Source organism: Colossoma macropomum, unplaced genomic scaffold (assembly GCF_904425465.1).
Source record: "Colossoma macropomum unplaced genomic scaffold, Colossoma_macropomum, whole genome shotgun sequence".
Taxonomy (NCBI): Eukaryota; Metazoa; Chordata; class Actinopteri; order Characiformes; family Serrasalmidae; genus Colossoma; species Colossoma macropomum.
Genome location: NW_023494798.1, coordinates 15,309,837 through 15,331,668, shown reverse-complemented (window position 1 = coordinate 15,331,668; position 21,832 = coordinate 15,309,837). Strand labels below are relative to the sequence as shown.

Here is a 21,832-nt window from a genome sequence, read left to right as displayed (position 1 = left end):
TATGCTGAGAGTGAAATCTTCCACCACCACTGCATCTCTGTGTGGTCACTTCCTCTGAGACTGAAGATGATAAAGCCAGAGTAGGTCCTTCGTTCTGCCTAAGCCTCTTTTTCAGTGCTTGAGCTGGCTGAGCAGTACTTTAACAGCACAAACTTTAATGTACTAGTGTGAGTGTTTAAGAGGATTGCGACAAGTTAAGAGGGTTACTAAACTGATCACTGCATGACTGTTTGATGTTCATGGCAATGTGCATCTTACTCACTTACTGTGCATGATCAGATGCCAGAGTGAGTGATTCATCCACATGTGTAGTGCTGTAGGAGCCCACAGTGTAAGTATGTATGTACATTTTATTTATTAATTCAAAACAAGACAAGTGCTGTACATAATTAAGAAATAAATGAACATACACAGATGAGCCAAAACTTTATGCTTAATATGCTGTTGGTCCTACATGTGCCACCAAAACTCTTCTGACCTGCTAAGGCATGGACTCTACAAGACCTATAAAGTTGCTCTATGATATCTTGCACCAAGACGTTAGCAGCAGATCCTTTAAGTCCAGTTCGGACTTGTTGTTCCAGCACATCCCACAGATGCTCGATCAGATAAGAGATCTGGGGAATGTGGAGGCTAGGACAACAGCCTGAACTTCCTGATTTATCCTGCTGAAAGAGGTCACTGCCATCAGTGAATACCATTGCCACGAAGGGGTATACGTGGTCTGCAACGATGTTTAGGTAGATGGCACGTGTCAAATTGACCTCTACACGAATGCCTGGACTCAAAGTTTCCCAGCAAAACATTGTCCAGAGCATCACATCTCCAGGTAAACAGTGCAGCCATCCACATGATGTCAAACTAGGCAACCCTCTTCCATTGCTCCAAGGTCCAGTTCCGATGCTCGTGTGCCCATTGTCAGCACTTTTTACCGCGGACAGGGGTTAGCATGGACATTCTGACTGGACCATACGCAGCAGGGTGTGATGCACTGTGATGCAATGTGTAACACACTTTTCCTGTGCTGTAGACCTTCTGTCAGTTCGGACTAGACGAGATAGCCTTTGTCACCCGTACTCATCTACAAGCCTTGGGCACCCAACACTCACCTGGTCATGGTTTGACAGACCCCTGGTTTTCAGTGAATTTAGTAAAATAAAAGAAACAAATTGACATACACACGTAATAGAGGCCAAAGTTGCTGCAGCAAATGTATTTTGAGTCAAATGGATTTCAATTTGTTTTTTTTTTGTTTGTTTGTTTGTGTAAACAGGGAAATTAATGCCCAAGGTAATCAACCATCTACAGATAGAAAAGGTAGATATTAGGTTTAAACTGAAGTATGAGCTTCGAAAACCAATAGAACATTATAAAAGATTGTGGATCATGTAATCCTATAATCCTATAACAGGGAACCACTGAAAAGAGGCTACAACTGGGGTGACTGGATCCCTTTCATTGTCGAAAAACCATTGGAATTTTTAGCATCGGAAAAGCCCAAACAGATTTGCTGTAGTTTTATGCAGTTTGTCACAACATTGCATGCTGCTGCTGTTGTTGTTGTTGTCATTGACTGCATCACACAGAGTGTGCCTGGCTCCTGGCTTTGGTATGAGTCATGAAAGATTCATAGAGCACTCAACAGCACCAGTAATAATAGCCAGATTAGGGTGCAGCAGTGGACTGCGGGCTTATCTTTACTTACTGAAGCCAGAGAATGCAGCACACACGCTGATTTAAAAATAGTGCCACTGTTATTGTGCCCTCCCACACACACGCACACACAATGTGTTTCAAACACACTGTGCTCACCCAAGTGAACTGAGTTCATAGTATGGTGTTTGATCCACGTGCCGTCCACAGAGCCATCTGCTGCTGCAAGCAGATACGCACACAGTTTTAATCTGCTGCAGGGCGAATGAGCGTAGTGTACACTCACTTTACATACTGATGTGTTATGACACAATGTATAATAGGCAGGACACAACCACACAAAATCATCCTCCCTCGCTGCTCTCTCTCTCTCTCTCCCCCCTCATCTGTCTGTTCACCCTCACCCCTCTTTCTCTGTCTTTCTCTCTCATTCTCTCTCTCTTTTTCTCTCCTTCACACAAGATCTTACTTCCTTATCCATCTTTCTCTTGCATCATTTCTGTCTCTTGCTCTCGCCCCCCACACAACACCTTACTCTCTCCCCCTCTCTCTCATCATCTGTCTCGCTTACCACCCTCACACAAAACCTTACTCCCTCGCCCCTCTCTCTCTCTCTCTCTCTCTCTCTCTCTCTCTCTCTATCTATCTCTCTCGCCATCTCTATCTCTCACTTTTTTTTTGGCCCCCCAACACAATACTCAACTCTTTCAGTCCTCTCTCTTTCGCATCACCTCTCTGTCTCTCTCTCATTCTTTTTCTCCCACCCACACACAAAGCGTAACTCCCTCACCCCTCTCTTGCCATCTCCGTCTCTCACTCTTTTTTTGGCCCACCAACACAATACTCAACTCTTTCAGTCCTCTCTCTTTCGCATCACCTCTCTGTCTCTATCTCATTCTTTTCTCCCACCCACACACAAAACGTAACTCCCTCACCCTTCTCTCTCTCTCTCTCTCTCTCTCTCTCTCTCTCTCTCCCTACCACTAAAGTATACTCCCTCATCCACTCTCATGTCTGTCTCACTCTCTTCCCCCTCACACAAAACTCAGCTCTCTTGGCCCTAACTCTCTCGCATTATCTTTCTGTCGCTCACTCATTCTTTTCTCACACCCACACACAGAACTGTATCACCCCTCTCTCGCACCATCTCTCCCTGTCTCTCTCTTTCTCTCTCTCTTTGTCCCCCCCCACACAACAAAACATAGATCTCTTGGCCCTTCTCTCTCCCGCACCATCTCTCTCTCACTCTCTTTTTTCTCCCCAACACACAAAACTTGACTCCCTTGCCCCTCTCTTACTCTCTCTGTTGCTCACTCGTTTTGTCCCCCTACACAAAATCTTACTCCCTTGCCCCTCTCGCTCTTACACATGCATCATCTCTCTGTCTCTCTCTGTCTTCTCCTACACAAAATTTAACTCCCTCGCCCCCTCTCTCACTTAATCTCTGTCTCTCATTCTTTTTCACCCCCACACAAAACCTAACTCCTTCTTTCCTCTCTCTCTCTCACATCATCTCTGTCTCTCAACCTCTTTTTCTTCCCCCACACAAAACCTTACTTGCTCGCATCATCTGTCTATCTCTACCCCCCCATCACCCCCACCACCCCCAGCCATCAAATGCACACACACATGCACATCACCACATGCCCTCGCACATCCCTCTCTGCCTCTCGAGGGATGGAGAGAGCGCGCGAGTGACTGGAGAGATGAGATCAGGGATTTAGGAGAGCATAAAATTACATTCACACGTGCAGCTCGGCGTTACGTAATAAAGCCTGCCTGCCTGCCTCCCTGCTGCTGCCCCGCGCGCGCTCCGCCTGGGCTGGAGGAGAGCACGAGCAGCGAGCGGATGAGCAAGATCGCTGGAGCTGCAGCCACAGAAACAAACCCACCATACAGCCAGCACGAGCATGCAAAAAACACCATCATCTGGGGCTATGGCCGCACAACTGGACCTTTTCACGAACACCAAGGGTGCTTAAGCTTCAAGCAGCCGAGCAAGAGGAGAAACTGCATCAGCTCATCTGACTCTGCCCACCTGGATGCTGTGCCTGTGCTGCTGGGATGCTAATGCTAATGATCAGATATGCGTAGCTTGCTGAACGGATTATACTAACTGAAAGAGGACACATCTGCCATTCGAGGTTGTGTGGTGCCCCCTTTAGGCTGTGGCAGGATGAGGTCAGCGTGGCCGCTGGTGTGGGCAGTGTGTGGGCTGAGCGCGGGGGCTCCCCCTGCCCACGGAGCGTCAGTCAGCCCCATCCTGCTCGTGAGCACCATGGCCACGCCCACCGAGGAACAGACCATGCCCACCAAGCCTCTCAACATCAATGACACAGGTGAGAGAACATGAGTCACACATCACACAATCGCAGCACACTACATGACTTCTGTGTGCATTCTTATTTTTTACACTGGCATGATATTACTTCATGTTATTTTTGTTGAAGCCACCAATATGAAAATTTATGGATTTATATCTTACTTTCATACATATGACCATTAGTGTTTTACAATTGGATTCAAATGTTCGGGTGCCCCTGTTGATTTTCTAACACACCTCTGCACATTTTGATGCACAATAACTTATGTAACTTACGTAATTGTGCCTGGAAATATGCAGAGGTTTGTTTCCTGCACAATCCTGGTCCTGGAGATCTATTGCCCTGCAGACTTTAGCTTCAGCCCAAATCTAAGACACTTGATCCAGGTAATGAAGGCCTTCCGGGCATCTCAGTTTTAGTGCCAGGTGAATTGGTTCTGAACTCTCCAGGGTAGTAGATCTCCAGGACCAGGACTGAGCACCACCGCTGTAGGGGATCTGTAAGCATTTTCATTAAACACACCATATATATATATATATATATATATGTGTGTGTGTGTGTGTGTGTGTGTGTATATATATATATATATATATATATGTACACACACACACACACACACACACACACACACATATATATATATATAATATATATATATATATATATATATATATGGTACATACATACATTTTGACATTTTTCAGTTTTTGACATAATTTGAAAATACCTGTTACCCTTTACATTGTATTTAAATTTCATGATGAATAGATCAAAAGAAATGACTATATATATATATATATATATATATATATATACACACATATTTATATACATATTAGGGGTGTGGGAAAAAATCGATTCTGAATCGATTCACAAATGTCAAAAATCGATTTTCTAAATATTTAATTTATAACGTAATGTTGACGGAACGCAAAGGGCGGAACTTGGAAGTGGGTAGGTGCAGCGCCCGGACAGTCTGTGGCGGCACATAACAAAAACACTACTGGATGAGCGAGAAATCCGACTGGCTCCCTCTGCATTAAAAGCCAGGTTAGGTCAGGAGTCACAACTCGAATGATTTAATGTCCAGTATGTCTCAGTATGTGCTGATGTCCTAATATAGGCTAAAAATATGAACGAGAGCCAGACTTACTTCGCTCTGCTTTAAGATTTAGCTATAGCCGCTTTCTTCCCATCTCCTCCAGAAAACTTTTCCTCAGAAGTAGATCAGTTTCTTGTAAAATGTCTCTCAACATTCGACTGATTTACGAGGCTGAAGTCGCTTCTTATTCTCCAGCTTCTTGTTAGAATTTATCCGTTCCGTTAAATTCTAACTGAGGCGCCGAATGTAAATACGGCACCATTTAAGGTGGAACGGGAGAATTCGAAAGAGAAGCTGACTTCAGCTTCGCCACTTTTTAGTGTGTGACAGTTTGACAGTCTGATATGTTTAACGTATCAGGAAACCAACTGCGCTGCTTATAAATGTGAATAACGCATCGCTGCTAGGTGACCTGCAGTCTGCACGCCGGTTCTCAGTTGTTGTTTCACACGTCCCGTCTCGATATTTTACTGACACAGCAATCCCCCCCGTCTCTACAACGAGACCAAAACTAAAGTTATAAAATCATTAAAGAAAATGGGTAGAATAGCTGTAACATGTGCTGCGTGGACATCCATCACCACTGAATCCTATTTCACCGTAACTGCGCATTTTATCACAGATGAGTAGCAGCAGCGTCTCCAAACCAGAGCAGGGAATGAGAGCCTTCTAGTTCACTTGCCACATCACTTCCATTTGTTTTATTAAAAAAGATATTGGAAGTAAATTCATTATTGATCATTACAAATACTTTGCTTTAAAAGTACCAAGTCACTTTAAATAACAATAACACTGAGTTACTTAGTCACTTTAAAATGTATATTGTCTCTATATTCTGTGTATATTTTGTGTATATTTAATATATTTCAGTTGGTTTTTCTTGTATTTTTATTTTTACTTATTTACTTTCTGTAGAGTGATTAGCTGAGCCTCACCACAAGCATTTCAATGCATAAATGTCCTGACATGTTGTGCAAATAACAAATAAACTTGAAACTTGAACTCGAAACTTGAGCTCACACAGTGAGAAAATAGAAATGCTATATAGAAAAAAAAGATGCATCGAGATGCATCGAAAATCGTTTTATAATCGCATCGCAGCCCTCTGAATCGTAATCGAATCGAATCGTGAGGTGCCTAGAGATTCCCACCCCTAATATATATGTATAATTTATGTAAATCAACGTACCCAGACCATATATATATATATATATATATATATATATATATATATATGTATATATCTTTCGAATTCTCCCATTCCACTTTAAATGGTGCCACATTTACATTCGCCGCCTCAGTTAGAATTTAAGGTGGAACGGGTAAATTCTAACAAGAAGCTGGAGAATAAGAAGTGACTTCAGCCTCGTAAATCAGTCGAATGTTGAGAGACATTTTACAAGAAACTGATCTACTTCTGAGGAAAAGTTTTCTGGAGGAGATGGAAAGCGGCTATAGCTAAATCTTAAAGCAGAGCGAAGTAAATCTGCGCTCTCGTTCATATTTTTAGCCTGTATTAGGACATCAGCACATACTGAGACATACTGGACATTAAATGTTGTGGCTCCCAAGGTGGTTTGATTTTTGTTGAAAGGACAAAATGGCTCTTCTTATCATTTGAGTTGTGACTCATGACCTAACCTGGCTTTTAATGCAGAGGGAGCCGGTCGGATTTGTCACATACCACTTTTTTGTTATGTGCCGCCACAGACTGTCCAGGCGCTGCACTTACTCACTTCCAAGTTCCGCCCTTTGCGTTCCGTCAACATTGCATTATAAATTAAATATTTAGAAAATCGATTTTTGACATTTGTGAATCGATTCAGAATCATTCACATCTGCATCGCAATGCATCTAAGAATCGATTTTTTTCGCGCATATATATATATATATATATATATATACCTGTTGCCCTTTACATTGTATTTAAATTTCGTGATGAATAGATCAAAAGATATATATTTAAGATATATATATATTTATGTCATTGACCACCAGCTCTTTCATTTATTGCTTTATTTATGAGTGTTTTTAAAGGCCCTCATGCCTTCACAACACTCTCCACAGTTCTCCTTTTATTAAACTGAATGTGTAAATCCTTGACACTGCCTAGTAACATTGATCATTTTAATAATCTCTTTTGGTAGTAAATTGTCTCCAGAGGTTAAAGTCTATTAGCTTTTTATATCATGATGATGACTGCCACTAATCTCGCGTGCTTTGCAACAGTCATTCATCTGATGATCAAGTGTTACACATCCCAACCTTTTAATATCTGAGGTTTTGACATTTGCAGAAACACTTTGACTGACAATGATTAGCACACACAATCAGCATACACAGCCATGAATCCTGGTGGGTTGCGTGACATTCTGTAGTTGCACGCCAGGCATTTTATTACATACATTTACATTTCTGTTCAGCTCTTTGCTCAGTGTGGGATTTTATAATTACATAAGACACTGTAGCTTACTGTCATGTGGTTTCTTCTGTTTTTGTCAGCACTGTATTACACATGTGGGGAACTTTGCACAAGGCACTTTGAGCAATATTTTTAGTAGCACACTTCTCCCTCACCTGTGCTCAAAAAAGCCTAGATGGAACATGTCTGTGGGATGGCTTGAATATGTTCCAGCTGTGAGTGTTTATAATAGGGGCTCTCAGTGGGAAAGATGAATATTTGATGAAGTAGCTCATATTTATTTAATCAGGTGCTATTCCCAGAGTGAGGACTCTTCCTTACTGAAAAGGAGATTGAACAGTGAGTTGGACGAGTGAAAGGAATGGAAGAGTTATATAAGCAACAGTAACAGGGCTAATACAAATATTTAACATTTAAGGTGATAATATGTTAACATATTTGTGAGAAATTACATCGTGAGGTATTGTCTGTTTTTCTAGAACACTGCTACATTCCACATAACTCGATTCAGAGTAGTTATTCTCTACAGTGGTGCTGATAGGAAACATAGGTCAAAATGTTTACAACACAAATCTAGCCATTTATATACTATTCAAAACAACAGTGAACATACATATGAGTTTTCATATGTGATGATTATTGTACTAAAATAGTGGGAAAATGTTTTCGTTAAGGACTATATTGCCTGACAACATCCTCAAAGTATGTCTCCCTCATGAATGAACTAAAAAAAGAACACCTTGGGAATCAGACAGCATATTCATAACCACTGTGTAATGACTTTTATTGATGTAGCCTTCACTGATGTGGAGACATCTGGTTCCTATCACCACCACTGTGAACAATTCTGAGCTGGTATACTTATGTAGAACAGGTAATTTCACATCAAACCACTCTGGATAACTTTGTTTACATCTCAACCATTTCATTATAAAGACATTTTGAAAAATTGGTGGAACTCCCTTTTAAACAACAAATAAAGATTTACACCAAATAGAGACCGTGTAAATAACAACCAGTGGTATAACAGAATTGATTTTGCTCCTGTTCCTTATTACTTTGAATATAAATAAACAGCTTGTGCTTATAGCATTTTTGTCCCAACTTGTTTGCAAACATCAGAAAAATTAAATATCATATATATTGCCAATCCTGAAGAAGAAAAATCACAATATTATATTTTCCCATGTTGCTCACTCCTAATACATGCCAAGTCACCAACTGAAGATCATTCATAAAAGCAATTCGCTATAAACATCATGTAGCCTCAATTTCCAGAGAACAGTATTGCCTGATCATGTTTGTTGCAAAAAATGAGAAGAGGGAACATGCTTCAGTCAATTTCAAATCAAATAAGCATGCATCAAATACAAATCAGTCATTTCCCTCTTGCAGATCTAATTCACACTGGATCATGGCAAGGTAAGAGTAAGCGCTCAGCAAACCTCTCAGTCGCTGTAATTGGTTTTGGTATGATTTAATATACTAAACGCATGAATGGAGCAATTCCAGACCATAAAGCAAGAATGAAGCATACCCAGACAAACTATAGTGAACATAAACATCTGAACTCAATGCTCCTTGCTAGACATGTAGCAACAATCCAGGTCAGGTCTAAACAGATGTTGTAATTACTGGCCTTGAGTGCCAAACTTAATAAGAAATGTCATTTGGGAGATTGGATTCCGCTTGACTTGGTGATTTGTTTTGCAATGCAAAATGCTGGCATGTGGCGTGAGTCACGAGAGGAGTTGTGGGTCTATCAAGTGTCAACTCACAGCGTGATTGCACTGTTTATACACACACACTTACAGACATGTAACATTAGGCATCCATAGCTGTTGCTAGCCAAATGTAACTAGTTGACTGGCATAAGAATTAAAGGGGAATTCCGCAGATTTTTCATAATTTCTGCATAATTAAATCACTGAGATGTAAACAAAGCCATTCCCAGTAGTTCAATGTAAAATGACTCAGATTTCTATACAGTGGTGGTGATAGGAACCAGGGGTCACAATGTCTACAAAGAAAACAAATGAATGACCAGTGAACTTATTTGTCTTCTGACATTTCATATATTATAAAATCAAAAAAGTTCTTTGGGGACTATTTTGCCTTACAACACCTGGCATGTACCCCTCTGCCTTGTATGTACTTTTATAAATATGTTCTATGTCAAAACATTATCTCATTACTATCATAAAACAATACCTCAGGCATCAGGTGAGATATTTGTATTTCCAGTACTAACTTTTTGCAATGTAGTTTTTGGAGACATTCAGGTCTTCAGTTTCTGGTTCCTGTCACTACCGTTGTGAACTCTGACTCGATAAATGTCTCTAGAATAGAGCAATTCACTTCAAAGCACTCTGAGTGACTTATATGTAAAGACATAATATAGCAGAATTTCTGAAAATTCAGTGGAATTCCCCTCAGATCAGTTTCAGAAGTAAAAACACATGTGACATGCACTTAGTTTAGAAGTCTTTACCAAATACCAGTGCATAGGGATCCTTTTTGACTTCTGTGAGCATCATACAACTGTACATTCTTCAAAATAAAGGTGCCAAAAAGCCTTCCTTAGAGCAATGCCACAGAGGAACTTTTCAGAGGATAGTTATTTAAAGAACCATTCTTGTTAATGATATGTGTGAGTGTGAATGACCTTTTTAAAGTTTAAAGAATGAAAGGTTCTACACCAATTAGAGAACTATTTAGGACATTTATGTTTGTGTTTTGAGTGTAGCTGTACTTACACTCTCAGAAAAAAAGCTACCAATCTATCACTGGGGCAGTACCTTTCTTGTCACTGGGGTGGCACTCTCAAGGGAACATCTCAGTACCTTTAGTCAGGGAACATAATTGTACCATAATCCATTGAAATTATATTTTCTAATTTGTATTGACTCCACACACCCCGTCTCGTCTCCAGGCTTTTTATTTCATTGTTCTGTTTTAAAACATTAGGTTATGAAATGATATAAATATGTACTTTTCCACTGGGAAAAAGTTATTTAAGGTTCACAATTGGACCTTAAAACCACTGTTGTTCCTTTGAGGTACATTTACATTGTTTGTACCTTGATGAACGAAAATGTACCTGCACAGAACCTTTATTTCTAACAGCGTAGAAATAGTTCACTGTCATGACTGTGTATTTATTGATATTTGTCTACATGTCCATGTATGTCTGTTGTGTCTTTGTTGGTCTGTCTGTCTTTCTGTCTGAATCTTTGTCTGTTTGTCCACAGGTGGCTTGAGCTGTGTGTCTCTGCTTCCTCCACGGAGGGGATCCTACTATGTGGAGCAAGGCACCGGGGTGTCTGTAGGATCAATTCTGGTGTTCTGGTGCCGGGAGGGCTACCAGCTGGTGGGCAGTGAGAAGATCACCTGCATTATGCGTGCAGGCGTCCCTCGCTGGAGCAACTACCTGCCCGCCTGTGAGAGTAAGACAGTTAGTTTCACTCTGAAGTGAATTCAGTGTTTGTGTTTGATCCGGGTGCGGCTAAGCTGGATGGAATAGATTTTTAAAAATTAACCCGCATTCATGATTTCTCTCTCAGGCATCCCAAAGCCAGATGACCAGGGTCTGCGCACGGCCCTGCTGGTGTCTGTGGTCAGTGGAGTGGTCATCCTGGTCATGACTGTGTCCTTCATTGTGTGTTGCATCCAGGAGCGCATGAGTAAAAAGAAGGAGAAAAATCGATCAGGGAGAAGCAGGTTAGAATCCAGTCTATTTATGCAAAAAGAGCAGATTCAGGCCATCATCAGTTAAAGAAATAATCCAGCAATTTTCAAACAAATGTCTGGTGCCTTTGTAGCCTATAGTTGATAACAATGGATTTTAGTTTTCACAAACAATACGTTTCCCTGTACTTAGGAAACGAACATAAAATGAGTTTATAATATTTATAATAGAAGCCAATGGACAGTTGCTTCATCATCTGCATGTTGAGTTCTTTTAGGTGTGCTTTGAGGCAATGGATTGTATGTTCTATTGCTAATTATTAAGTACTCTTTAAAGCCATGCCTGAAAATTACAGCCAATGACCATTAAAATACACACCATTCCTCGGAAACTAGGGATGGAAAATATCTGAGTAAATGTACTTGTGTGTTATTATACTTACATAGTATTGGAATTGAATACTTGTACTTTATTCAATTACATTACTAAGAGAAAAAACACATTTTTTATTCCTTAAATTTTGATTTAGCCATTCAGTCAAGTTCTCATGCATTTGAATTCATTATTTGTGTTAAAACATCCAACCAAATTTATATCACTGCAAAATGAACCCACCCAGAACTACATTAATTTGTCTTAGTCTTAGGATTAATATCCCTGATTAGTCACCACACCACCAAACAAAGAAAACTTGGTAACACCTTCTATGAATGTCGCATTTGTAAGCATCTATAAACACATTTATAACATGTTATAATGTATTCATAAGGCATTATAAACGTGGTTATAAATATTTATAAAAAAGAATTACACTGAATTACACTTTACAGCCATGTTTATTATACATTATGAATTGTTAATATAATGCATTATAAATAATGTTAATAACATGTTATAATGTCAGTGCCAAAGAAGTCAGTCCCAGCTTGGAGAATGTAAAGTAAAAACAAATACCAAGCTAACGCTTAACTTTCCCACATTGGGTAAAACACTGATGGCAGCACTAGTTTAAAATCTGGCATTTAAAGCCTGTAATGTGCTTTACTGTGTACATTTTAGTGTTTCAGTAAATGCTTCAGTAAATACTTCAACTTGAAGCCTCACTCTTAACACTGGAGAAGGCTTTAGTACAGTATGCTTCACTTTACTTAGAGCGGACAAATACGACGTATGAGCTCTTATGATTTGTTATGATCAGTACATATAATGTATTATGTTAACAATTCATAATGCATAATAAACATGGCTATAACGTATAATGCATTTTTATAAATATTTATAGCTATGTTTATGATGTCTTATGAATGCATTATAACATGTTATGAATGTGTTTATACATGCTTACAAAGGTGACATTCACAGAAAGTGTTACCAAAAACTTTTTACTTATATATTAAAATCCTTGTTTTTACAAGTCTTTTATAAATTATGTACTTTTTTGCTGCTATACCTTCACTTGCAAGATTTTGACACAGTCAAAAATCTTTGTACTTTTTCTCTGTAATTTTTCTGTACTTCAGAAATGCCCAAATGTTTAGTGCTTAGTATTTTATTTAGCTTTCATATGCACATTAGATCTAAATCACTGTTTGTTATCTTCATTGTTGCACAGGAGAAGAGAAAAACGCCGTTCAAGATCCCGAAGGAGTCCATCCTGGTTGGTGAGGGAGGAGCTGGACTGGGAAGCTTTCCCGCCTCCGAAAATCTTCAACGTATCCCAGCGTTTTGAGCGACCAGTGCCCCCCGGTAGCCCTCTTTACCCTGGGGTCACCAGAGGCTACGAGAACAGAGGGTACGAGAGGTGAGGTGGTTGTTTCATAGAGAAACACCTCACCTGTAGATAAACCCTCACGTGTGTTTGTGTTCTGTGTACATGTTTCAAATAATGCATGATTTCTACTGTGCTTACTGTACAGTGCTGTGAAAATGTATTTGCCCTTCACCTGTTTTCTTTTATTGTTGCTAATTTGTCACATTTAAATGTTTCAGACCATCCAATTAATTTTCATATGAGATAAAGACAACATGAGTAAAGACAACATGCAGCTTTTAAAAGATCATTTCATTTATTGAAAATAAAGATTTATTCAAAACCTATATCACCCATGTGAAAAAGTAACTGCCCCCCTAAGCCTAATAACTGGTTGTGCCACCCTTGGCAGTAACAACTGCAGTTTAGTGTTTGCAATAACTTGTGATGAGTCTTTTACATTGCTGTGGAGGGATTTTGGCCCAAAAAGCACCACTCAAAATAAAGTGTCACCGATCATTGTCCTGCTGCATAACCCAACTGCATTTGAGCTTTAGGTCACAAACTGACGGGTGGACATTCTTATTCAGGATTTTCTGGTAGAGAGCAGAATTCTTGGTTCCATCAATTATGACAAGACGTCCAGGTTCTGCAGAAGCAAACCAGCCCCAGACCATCACACTACCACCACCATGTCTGACTGTTGGTATGATGTTCCTATGGTGGTGTTAGCTTTACGCCAGATGTAACAGGACCAATATCTTCCAAAAAAGTTCCACTTCAGTCCACAGAATATTATCCCAAAGGTCTTTGGGGTCATCTAGATATTTTTTGGCAAATGCAAGATCGGTCTTTGTGTTCTTTTTGGTCAACAGTGGCTTGCAGCTCTCCCATGACTGCCATTTTTGGCCCGTGTAAATTGTGGAAACATGTGAATTGACCTTAACTGAGGCAAGTAAGGCCTGCAGTTCTTTAGACATTCGCCCAGGTTAATTTTTGACCTCCTGCATGAGTCGTCGATGCGCTCTTGGTGACATTGTGGTAGGCCAGCCACTCCTGGGAAGGTTCACCACTGTTGGCTCTCACTGTGGTCCCAGAGTCTTAGCAATGGCTCTGTAACCCTTTCCAGACTGTCAGATTTCAATGAATTTGTTTCGCATCTGTATTTGAATCTCTTTAGAACATGGCATCACATGCTGCTTTTTGAGACCTGCTAGCCTGCTTCACATTGCCAGACAGGTTCTATTTAAGTGATGTTTAGATTCAACAGGGCTGCCAGTAATCATGCCTGGGTGTGGCCAATGAAAATGGAATTTGGCTGACTGGCTGATTTAGTAGATTACTTTTTCACATAGGGCCAGGTAGGGCTGAACAGCATTTTTCCTTTAATAAATGAAACAACATTTTTTTTTAATTTAAAGACATTATTTTGTGTTTACTTGGGTTATCTTAGTATAAGATTAAAAGTAGTTTGATGATCTGAAACATTCAAGTGTGACAAATCTGCAAAAATAAGAGACATGGGGGAGGGGACAAATACTTTTCCACAGCACTGTATGTTCCAAACCTCATGTCCACTTTCCTTAATTACAGGAGTCAAGAGAGCCTGCTGAGGAGCCCTCATCCTGGTGTTTATCACACAGACAGCCAGGTCTACCCTCACCTGGTGCTCCAGAGGGTCCACACAGCTCCAAACCCCCAGTCTAGCCCCACAACCCCAGTCTACCTGCACGTCTCCACTCCTCCCAATGCCAAGGCTCAGCGCCGCCCCCCTGTTACCCGTCCATAGACTGATAATGATACCATCATAAACAAATTGTCCTAATGACTGCCCACACTGGATGTGGTCATGGCAACTGTACTTAGACACTCACGAAAGCAATGGAGAGATTTTCCTGCCCAACTGGGCATGGAGACTAAAATGGTCCCTGTGACCTGGAGAAGCACTTTGTTTTTTTCTACTGTCAAATCAATTTAAAGTCTTTTAAATGTAAATTATTTTCGATTCCAAATATATATTGTAAATATTATATATCCCATTTGTGGGAGTGCATGTTTTATGTTAATTTCTGATTAAATATTTCAATGCAAAATCTTTTAGCTACTAACTGTAAATACAGCCAAAACCTGTAAATATTCTATATTTAGAACAGCTTTAGATTCAAAGACGTTTTAGTTTGAAATATACTTAACCTGCCTCTCTCTGGTTGATTCTGTGTTTGGTGTCAACTGTGGGACACTGAATTCGTTTTCTTGAAGCACTCTTTGTGAAAAGTGTAAAGTGTATGTAGTGAACAACTGACCAATTATTTATTATATAAAAGTTGTCCCACTAAAAAGTTTAAGCTTTGTATTTTTAAGTGTGATTTTTCATAAGGTGATGTTGTCCATATACTTGTTATATTGCTGCCATTGCACACTTATAAGCTACCTGAATAAAACACAGCGATTACTTTCAAATGTCTGTCTTTATCTATTTTATTTATATTCTCTATACATATTTAAATATTTAATTAAAACAATTTGCTCATATGAAATGTGCAGATCCAGGCTGTGTCTCTTATTGAAATGGGAGGCACCTGGTGATTTGGGTAAAATCTGTGGGTAGCATTTGCTTTGGAAGTGTGTTCAGTGGTCCATCGCCAACATTCAAATACTTCACATAGAGGCTATGTTATAAGAAGATAAGGACAGAGAGAAAAGTATAGCTGAAATGAAATAAGAAGAGAGAAGGAGAGCAATTCTTCTCATTTATTACGCTAGAAGACAAGGTCAGTACACATAACTTAATATTATTATATATTATTAGTATATATATATAAATATTAATATTTGTCAGTGTTGCTCAGCTTTTGCTCTGCCTGACCAACCCTTTAAATGGCCAAGTGGCAAAAGCAAATTAGAATAGAAAAGCTGCATTAAGGTATTGCACAAAAAAAGTGATATTATGTGAAATGACAAAAACACAAACAGAAAGCAGAGATTTATAAACGTATTTTGACCTCTATTTAAACGAAACAAGATATATATTATCAAAGACAAGATATTTAGAACTTAATTGTTTGTAAATGTATGCTCATTCTGAAATGTAACCCCTGCAATACGTTCCAAAAAACTTGGATTGGGCCAATTTAACACTAGAATAGTTGTGAAATGTTCAAAAAATAACTGAAATGGGTGATGCAATCATGCTTGGGTATAAAATGAGCATCCAAGACAGGCCTAGTCTTTTTTGATCAAGGATGGATGGAGGCTTGCCACTTTGCCAACAAAAATGCAATAGTGAATAATTCAACAGTTTAAGAAGTTTAAGTTTCTCAATGAGCGATTGTGGGGATTTTAGGAATGTCACCCTCAATGGTGCATAGTATCATCAAATATCAGGGAATCTAGAGAAACCTGTGTGCGTGAAGAATCCAGCCTAAAAAAGGACACATAAATGCCTTTGATCCCTCAGATGCCACTGCATAAAAACCCAGCATGTTTCTGTGACCATATGGGCTCAAGAATGCTTTGAAAAAGAAAATGTAAGACTGTACTATGCTCAGCGGAAGCCATATGTTAACAATGTCGGCTCTCGTCGGCTCTGGTCTGGCGGTGGTCTGCCAGATCAACCTTTCAGGTTGTTTAAGGAAATAACACTCATTGTGTTCTCCAGGCTAACGAAGGAAAGCACCATCCAGACAGTTCCCAGCGTCAAGTATAAGGGTTCTTTATGGTATGGGGGTGTATTAGCGCTTGTGACATGAGTAACTATCACATCTGTGAAGGCACCATTAACACTAAAAGATATATACACATTTTGGAGCAACATATGCTGCTTTATATACAACGTCTTTTTCAGTGACAGCTATACATATTTCAACATGACAACGCCAAGAAACACTCTGCACATGTTACAACAGCATAGCTGCATAATCAGAGAGTGTGGGCCCTAGACTAGCCTGTGTGTAATCCAGACATGTCTTCCACTTTAAACATGTGGTACATTATGAAGCGCAAAACCAAGACTCCATACAGTTGCGCAGCTGAAGACAAGAACGGCAAAAAATTTCACTTTCAAACTGGATCAGTTGGTGTTTTCAGTCCCCCCCGAAGAAAAGAAAGAAGATGTAACACAGTGTTAACATACTTGTGTCCCAACTTTTTTAGAACGTGTTGCATGCACTAAATTTCCAAATAAATAGATCAAATATCATGTTTTTGTACTGTTTTTAATGAAATACAGGTCACACTGAATTTACCACCTTTTCTGTTTTTATTAGCATTTCACACACCATCCCAATGTTTTTGGAACTGAGGTTTGTTTTTGAGAGTGCTTGCTTTTATACTGTTTAATGCCTCTAAAGATGTTCTGTGTTGTTAGTTGTTGATCAGAACTTTCTCTCTACATCCAGAAGAGCTACTCATCATGGGACAAAACACACTAAGTGACAACAACCAAACAATCACCATATCTGGATTACAGGACTCCTTCCAAACCAACTTTTCATGGTCCTTTCATAACTGGTCCTCTTTAGCTGATGTTATTAGTGAATGTAACAAAAACGGAACTCCTCCTGCACGTTTACCCATCCAGATCCTTATCCTAGTACTTGCCCTTCCGGTAAACATAGCCTTGGTCTGGCTGCTGCTGAAGAACAAAAGGGCACTTTCGCCTTCTGAGGTTTTAGGTCTCAACCTTGCTGTTCTCAGTATCCTCTATTGCCTCAGCCTGCCATTAGATATTTATATTTCAACCAGGCAGCGCTCTGGACTACTTCTCCGAATCTCGCACACCTTCACCATCCTCAGTTACTTCGGCTGCCCCCTCCTGTTGACCAGTATGTGTGTGGAACGCTATGTAGCTGTGTCACACCCCGTGGTCTTCATGAAGCTGGGGAAATGGGAGTATCGTGCCGCATGTTCTGCCTTCATCTGGCTGCTCACCTTCATCATGGCAGGGGCCACCTACATCTACACCCTCTCCATCGTTGCTATACCCCTGTCACTAATCATGAACATTCTCTTTCTCCTCATGCTGGCTTGTCTGCTGGGCATCGTGTGGGTGCTCTGCAAAAAGGGCCCAGGTGCAAGCACGCCTGGGGAACAACGTGATTCATCTATAAAGAAGAGAGCCCTAAAAAACATTCTAGCTGTAATAGTGCCCTCCACTTTAACATACCTGCCAATACTGGCCATGGCCCCTTTTCTCCTGTTGCTCCAGGCAATTGGGGACACAGGTTTGAACATGTTACTCTGCAATGGTTTGCAGATGTTCAGTGTTATCCCCAATTTCGGGGTCTGCATTGGACCTGTGTTCTATGTGTCCCGGGCCAGGCAAGTGCTCTGCTGCTATAAAAATGAGACCAGAAACTCGAGAGAGACCAAAACAGAGAATGAGACAAACTAAGCAAAGTTTGTTTCCTCAGTGGTCACAAGCTCAAATCATAAAGCTACCTAGACCACAAATTTGCAATTAAGGATGAAGGACCTGAAGACTGTGCTCCATAGTCAGTTAGTTCTTGGTAATGTTATAATAAGAGAGAGCTCACAGCCAGTAGCACTTTTTAACTCTTGTAAGTAGGAAATGTACTTACTTAATTTGTACACTGCAAAAGTCAGAGACTACCTTTCATTTATTTAATTTCTAGTCAAAACAGCTAGTAATTACAAGGTATTCATTTTTCAGCATCAGGGAAATTTCCATAGAAGCCTCAACAACTAAATATAATATTCTCTCCACTCTTTGCCCTTTATTACAATTTCTATTCTCATCAGAAGGCTTGCTCTCAGTTTCTCAAAGCATCTTAAAAGTTACATTTTCTACTTCTCACAATCCAAATAATCCCAAACACAATCAGTGATATTGAGGCCTGGACTCTGGGGTGGTTAGTCCATTGTTCTGAGAACACCAGAAGCTTCTTTGTTATATTTGCAAATTTGCTCCTCTTGTCTCTACTTCCTTTTCTCTGTAATGGCTTCTTGACAGATATACATCCTGTCAGACCCATAGCGTTGAGTTGTCTTCTCAGTGGAAAGCTTTAAGTAGTTTATCTTATGGTGACAGTTTTGGTGGTCTTGCATGTTTGTTGGGGGCCCATTTTCTCTATATCTTTTAATAATTTTTTGAATTCTAGTTTTGGACTTTTGTTTCCTCACTTATTTTTCTTTGATTATGTGCTTCTTTATGTAATGATTGTCTTATATCTAATCTCCTCAGAAATATAATAATAATAATAAATAAGAAAATAATAACTTGTACTTAATGGCTGTTTTGACTGAAAAGTAAATAAATGAAGGGTGGTCTCTGACTTTTGCACAGCACTGTATACATATCCAAACTCTCCAGAAATGGAGGATCACAGCTGCCTAATCTATGAGCTAAAAAATATTTTTCTACACTGATCAGGATGATATCAGAGTAACTGCCTATTCTGCAGTATCTAGACTGCACTACTCTGGACTGATAGACTGTGATATCAAATCTTGTGGCATCTGACCAACAGTTAGTCAGTAGCCAAACAAAGAGCAAAATATAGAAGAACCAGCTTTAACACATTATCATACGCACATTTAAAGGCTAGTATTTTGCAGTATTTTCCACCAAACTCTCTGAAGCATCCTTTATTATTGTTTGCTCTAGAAACTACTCTGTTAACCTTTCAGAGTTTGTGTTTTCAATTACAATGAATAGACTTTGGTAGATAAACCTGTTCATAAAAGAGGCAAACAGTAACTGACATCACATCCAGAGAATCAGACATGCCTCACTCTGTTGAGTACAATCATAGTACCAAAAATAGGTCCAGCTCAACTGTTTTCACTTATTCAAAACATAAATTTAATAAAGCAAATATGTACAAAATATCTTTATGCTTGCTTTAACATGCATGTTCATAATAAAATGGTTAGCAAAACCTTTTTTATTTGTGTTTAAAAATAGTTTTATTGTTTCATAACTGGTAACAGGTGTCTATCTGCTGTTGACAAAGCACGCTGAACATAATGACCATTTGATTACTTCCATCCACTGCTTGCCTTCCACTACTGGGCTCTTTGGACTCATACTTGAAGTCAATGTTCAACCGCATTCTGGAGACTAGTGTGAAACCGGATCTAAGAAAAGCAAACAACTGACATGTATGACTCAGTGACAATAAGAAGAACAGAAACTATTCTATTAAGTTTAAACTGTAGACTATAAAGATTGAAACCCATAAACATAGAATATTATTGTAAATAGATACTATGTTTTATACAGTTGTATTGTTGACCATTCTAGAACTAAACTTTCTGGGAAGCTACATCTCCAGGAGGCACCCTGATGACCACTATACTAATTACAGACAAATCCTGGAGTCCTACCTGCAGTTTTGTATTTTCCCTACATTCAAGCAGCGGGGATCCCTCAGGGCCTTCTTGGCCTTTACAGAAGGTGTGATGATTTCTGTGAAATACACAGCTGTATTTTTCCTCACTCTTATTTAATGTAATCATCATGCTTATTGCAAGTGGTACAGAAATGCTCTTATTTGTTAAATTCTTGAAACACCCATCATAAAATTATGGAATCAGGATTTTATTCTGTGGTATCTAGGTACATACAGCCAAGATAATTCTCCCATTGGTTAGGACTTCAGGAGCTGAACTAAAGGTGTAAAGCCACAGTCACACAAGACATTTGTACTTTGTGTCACCTTGCAAAATGGGCATGACCGAGGATTGGTCATGAAAAATAAAGCTTCATCTTGGTGCAGTAAGCAAGTTAACCTACTCTCTAACCAAAAACAGTAATGGCAAAAACAGAACATAATTAATTAAATGTTTATACAGACTGGTTTAAATCAAAAAATGTTATTTATGTGGTTGGTGGCAGTGACCTTGCGCTCATCACAGCGACTTCCCCAGAAATTAATCTAATTTTGCTCGGGAAAATTCGCAGTCAAAAGCAAGGCATCAGGCATCAACCAATCATCTCTTGATGTCCGATAAGTGGGACCAATTTCATGAGAAAAAAGTCACTCTAGACATTCTAGAAGTTCTAGATACGTCATATATAAGTATATACAGTATAAGTGGTAGCCTGATCTGTGTTTCAGTCAGTTGTCAGAAACAGAAAAAAGTGGCAGCAACTCAATGCCATGGCTCTTTACTAAAGGTGTCACTGCAACATAGAAGGTATAATATAAGCTAATATGTCTGTCTGAAGCTTCAAATAAGACTTGGAAAGTAATGTCATGCAATTAATCTAGAATGGCCAAAAACGTTCATGTGAATTACCATTAGCGTAGCGCTAACATACTACTAGAATTGCATAGGGGTGCTGGCTAAAATTAGCATTATATTATAGTATATTAAATTATTAATGTTTTTAACATTTATGGCCCAAACTGAAGGTCTAGCTCTAATAGTCAAATAATTAGTTGATTATTTGGTTCTTCTTAGTTGAATCATTAGTTAATTAGTTAAGTTCTTCTTGGCTGAATCCAAGGTCTGTAGACAATGTCCATGCGCACCATGTTGACCAAACAGTATTTTCATCAGTTGTACCTCTTACCCTGTTTTGTTTCATGAATGTAGACAAAAAGGATTACAATGTAATAACATAAACACACACAGAATTCCAAATCAGATTGATTCCAGTGTAGCATTTATTGAGTTCCTTTACTTGCCTACTTCAGCTGCAGTAACAAACTGTGGCACCTTTGGTTGCTGAAGTGACTCTGTAATTTTGACTGTAAATTGGAAAGCAGGATGGCTGCCACTCAAATGGATACATCGCTGCTTTGCGCCGACAGATAGTTGATGAGCTTCAGAACCATGTTACATCATCATCTTGTCATGAGAGATTTTCTGCCAGTTAAGACCAGCATATGTTACACATTTCAAAGCATAATCAAAAGAAATATTA

The 21,832-nt window shown here is 39.4% G+C and overlaps 2 protein-coding genes across 3 annotated transcripts; both read left to right on the top strand.

The window, feature by feature from the left end:
* The first annotated feature begins 3,333 nt into the window (after window positions 1–3,333).
* Window positions 3,334–15,399, top strand: si:ch211-242e8.1. 2 transcript variants are annotated; one of them, XM_036585170.1, is made up of 5 exons: window positions 3,334–3,992; window positions 10,753–10,947; window positions 11,065–11,221; window positions 12,802–12,981; window positions 14,533–15,399. In XM_036585170.1, the coding sequence occupies exons 1-5, from the start codon at window positions 3,830–3,832 to the stop codon at window positions 14,726–14,728; spliced, it is 891 nt and encodes a 296-aa protein (XP_036441063.1). In that variant the 5' UTR covers window positions 3,334–3,829; the 3' UTR covers window positions 14,729–15,399. The 2 variants fall into 2 exon arrangements, with proteins under 2 accessions (XP_036441063.1, XP_036441061.1); XM_036585168.1 differs by having other exon boundaries at window positions 12,802–12,990.
* A 1,951-nt stretch (window positions 15,400–17,350) lies between these two features.
* LOC118817822 (G-protein coupled receptor 183-like) lies at window positions 17,351–18,331 on the top strand. Its single transcript, XM_036584777.1, has one exon. The coding sequence runs from the start codon at window positions 17,351–17,353 to the stop codon at window positions 18,329–18,331; it is 981 nt and encodes a 326-aa protein (XP_036440670.1).
* Window positions 18,332–21,832: the final 3,501 nt, after the last annotated feature.

Excerpts from the sequence above, each read along its gene's own strand:
- si:ch211-242e8.1 (XM_036585168.1), top strand. The coding sequence starts at position 3,830 with ATGAGGTCAGCGTGGCCGCTGGTGTGGGCAGTGTGTGGGCTGAGCGCG. Across the intron at positions 3,993-10,752 it reads TCTCAACATCAATGACACAG|GTGGCTTGAGCTGTGTGTCT; the intron begins GTGAGAGAACAT and ends GTTTGTCCACAG. Across the intron at positions 10,948-11,064 it reads CTACCTGCCCGCCTGTGAGA|GCATCCCAAAGCCAGATGAC; the intron begins GTAAGACAGTTA and ends TTTCTCTCTCAG.
- LOC118817822 (XM_036584777.1), top strand. The coding sequence starts at position 17,351 with ATGGGACAAAACACACTAAGTGACAACAACCAAACAATCACCATATCT.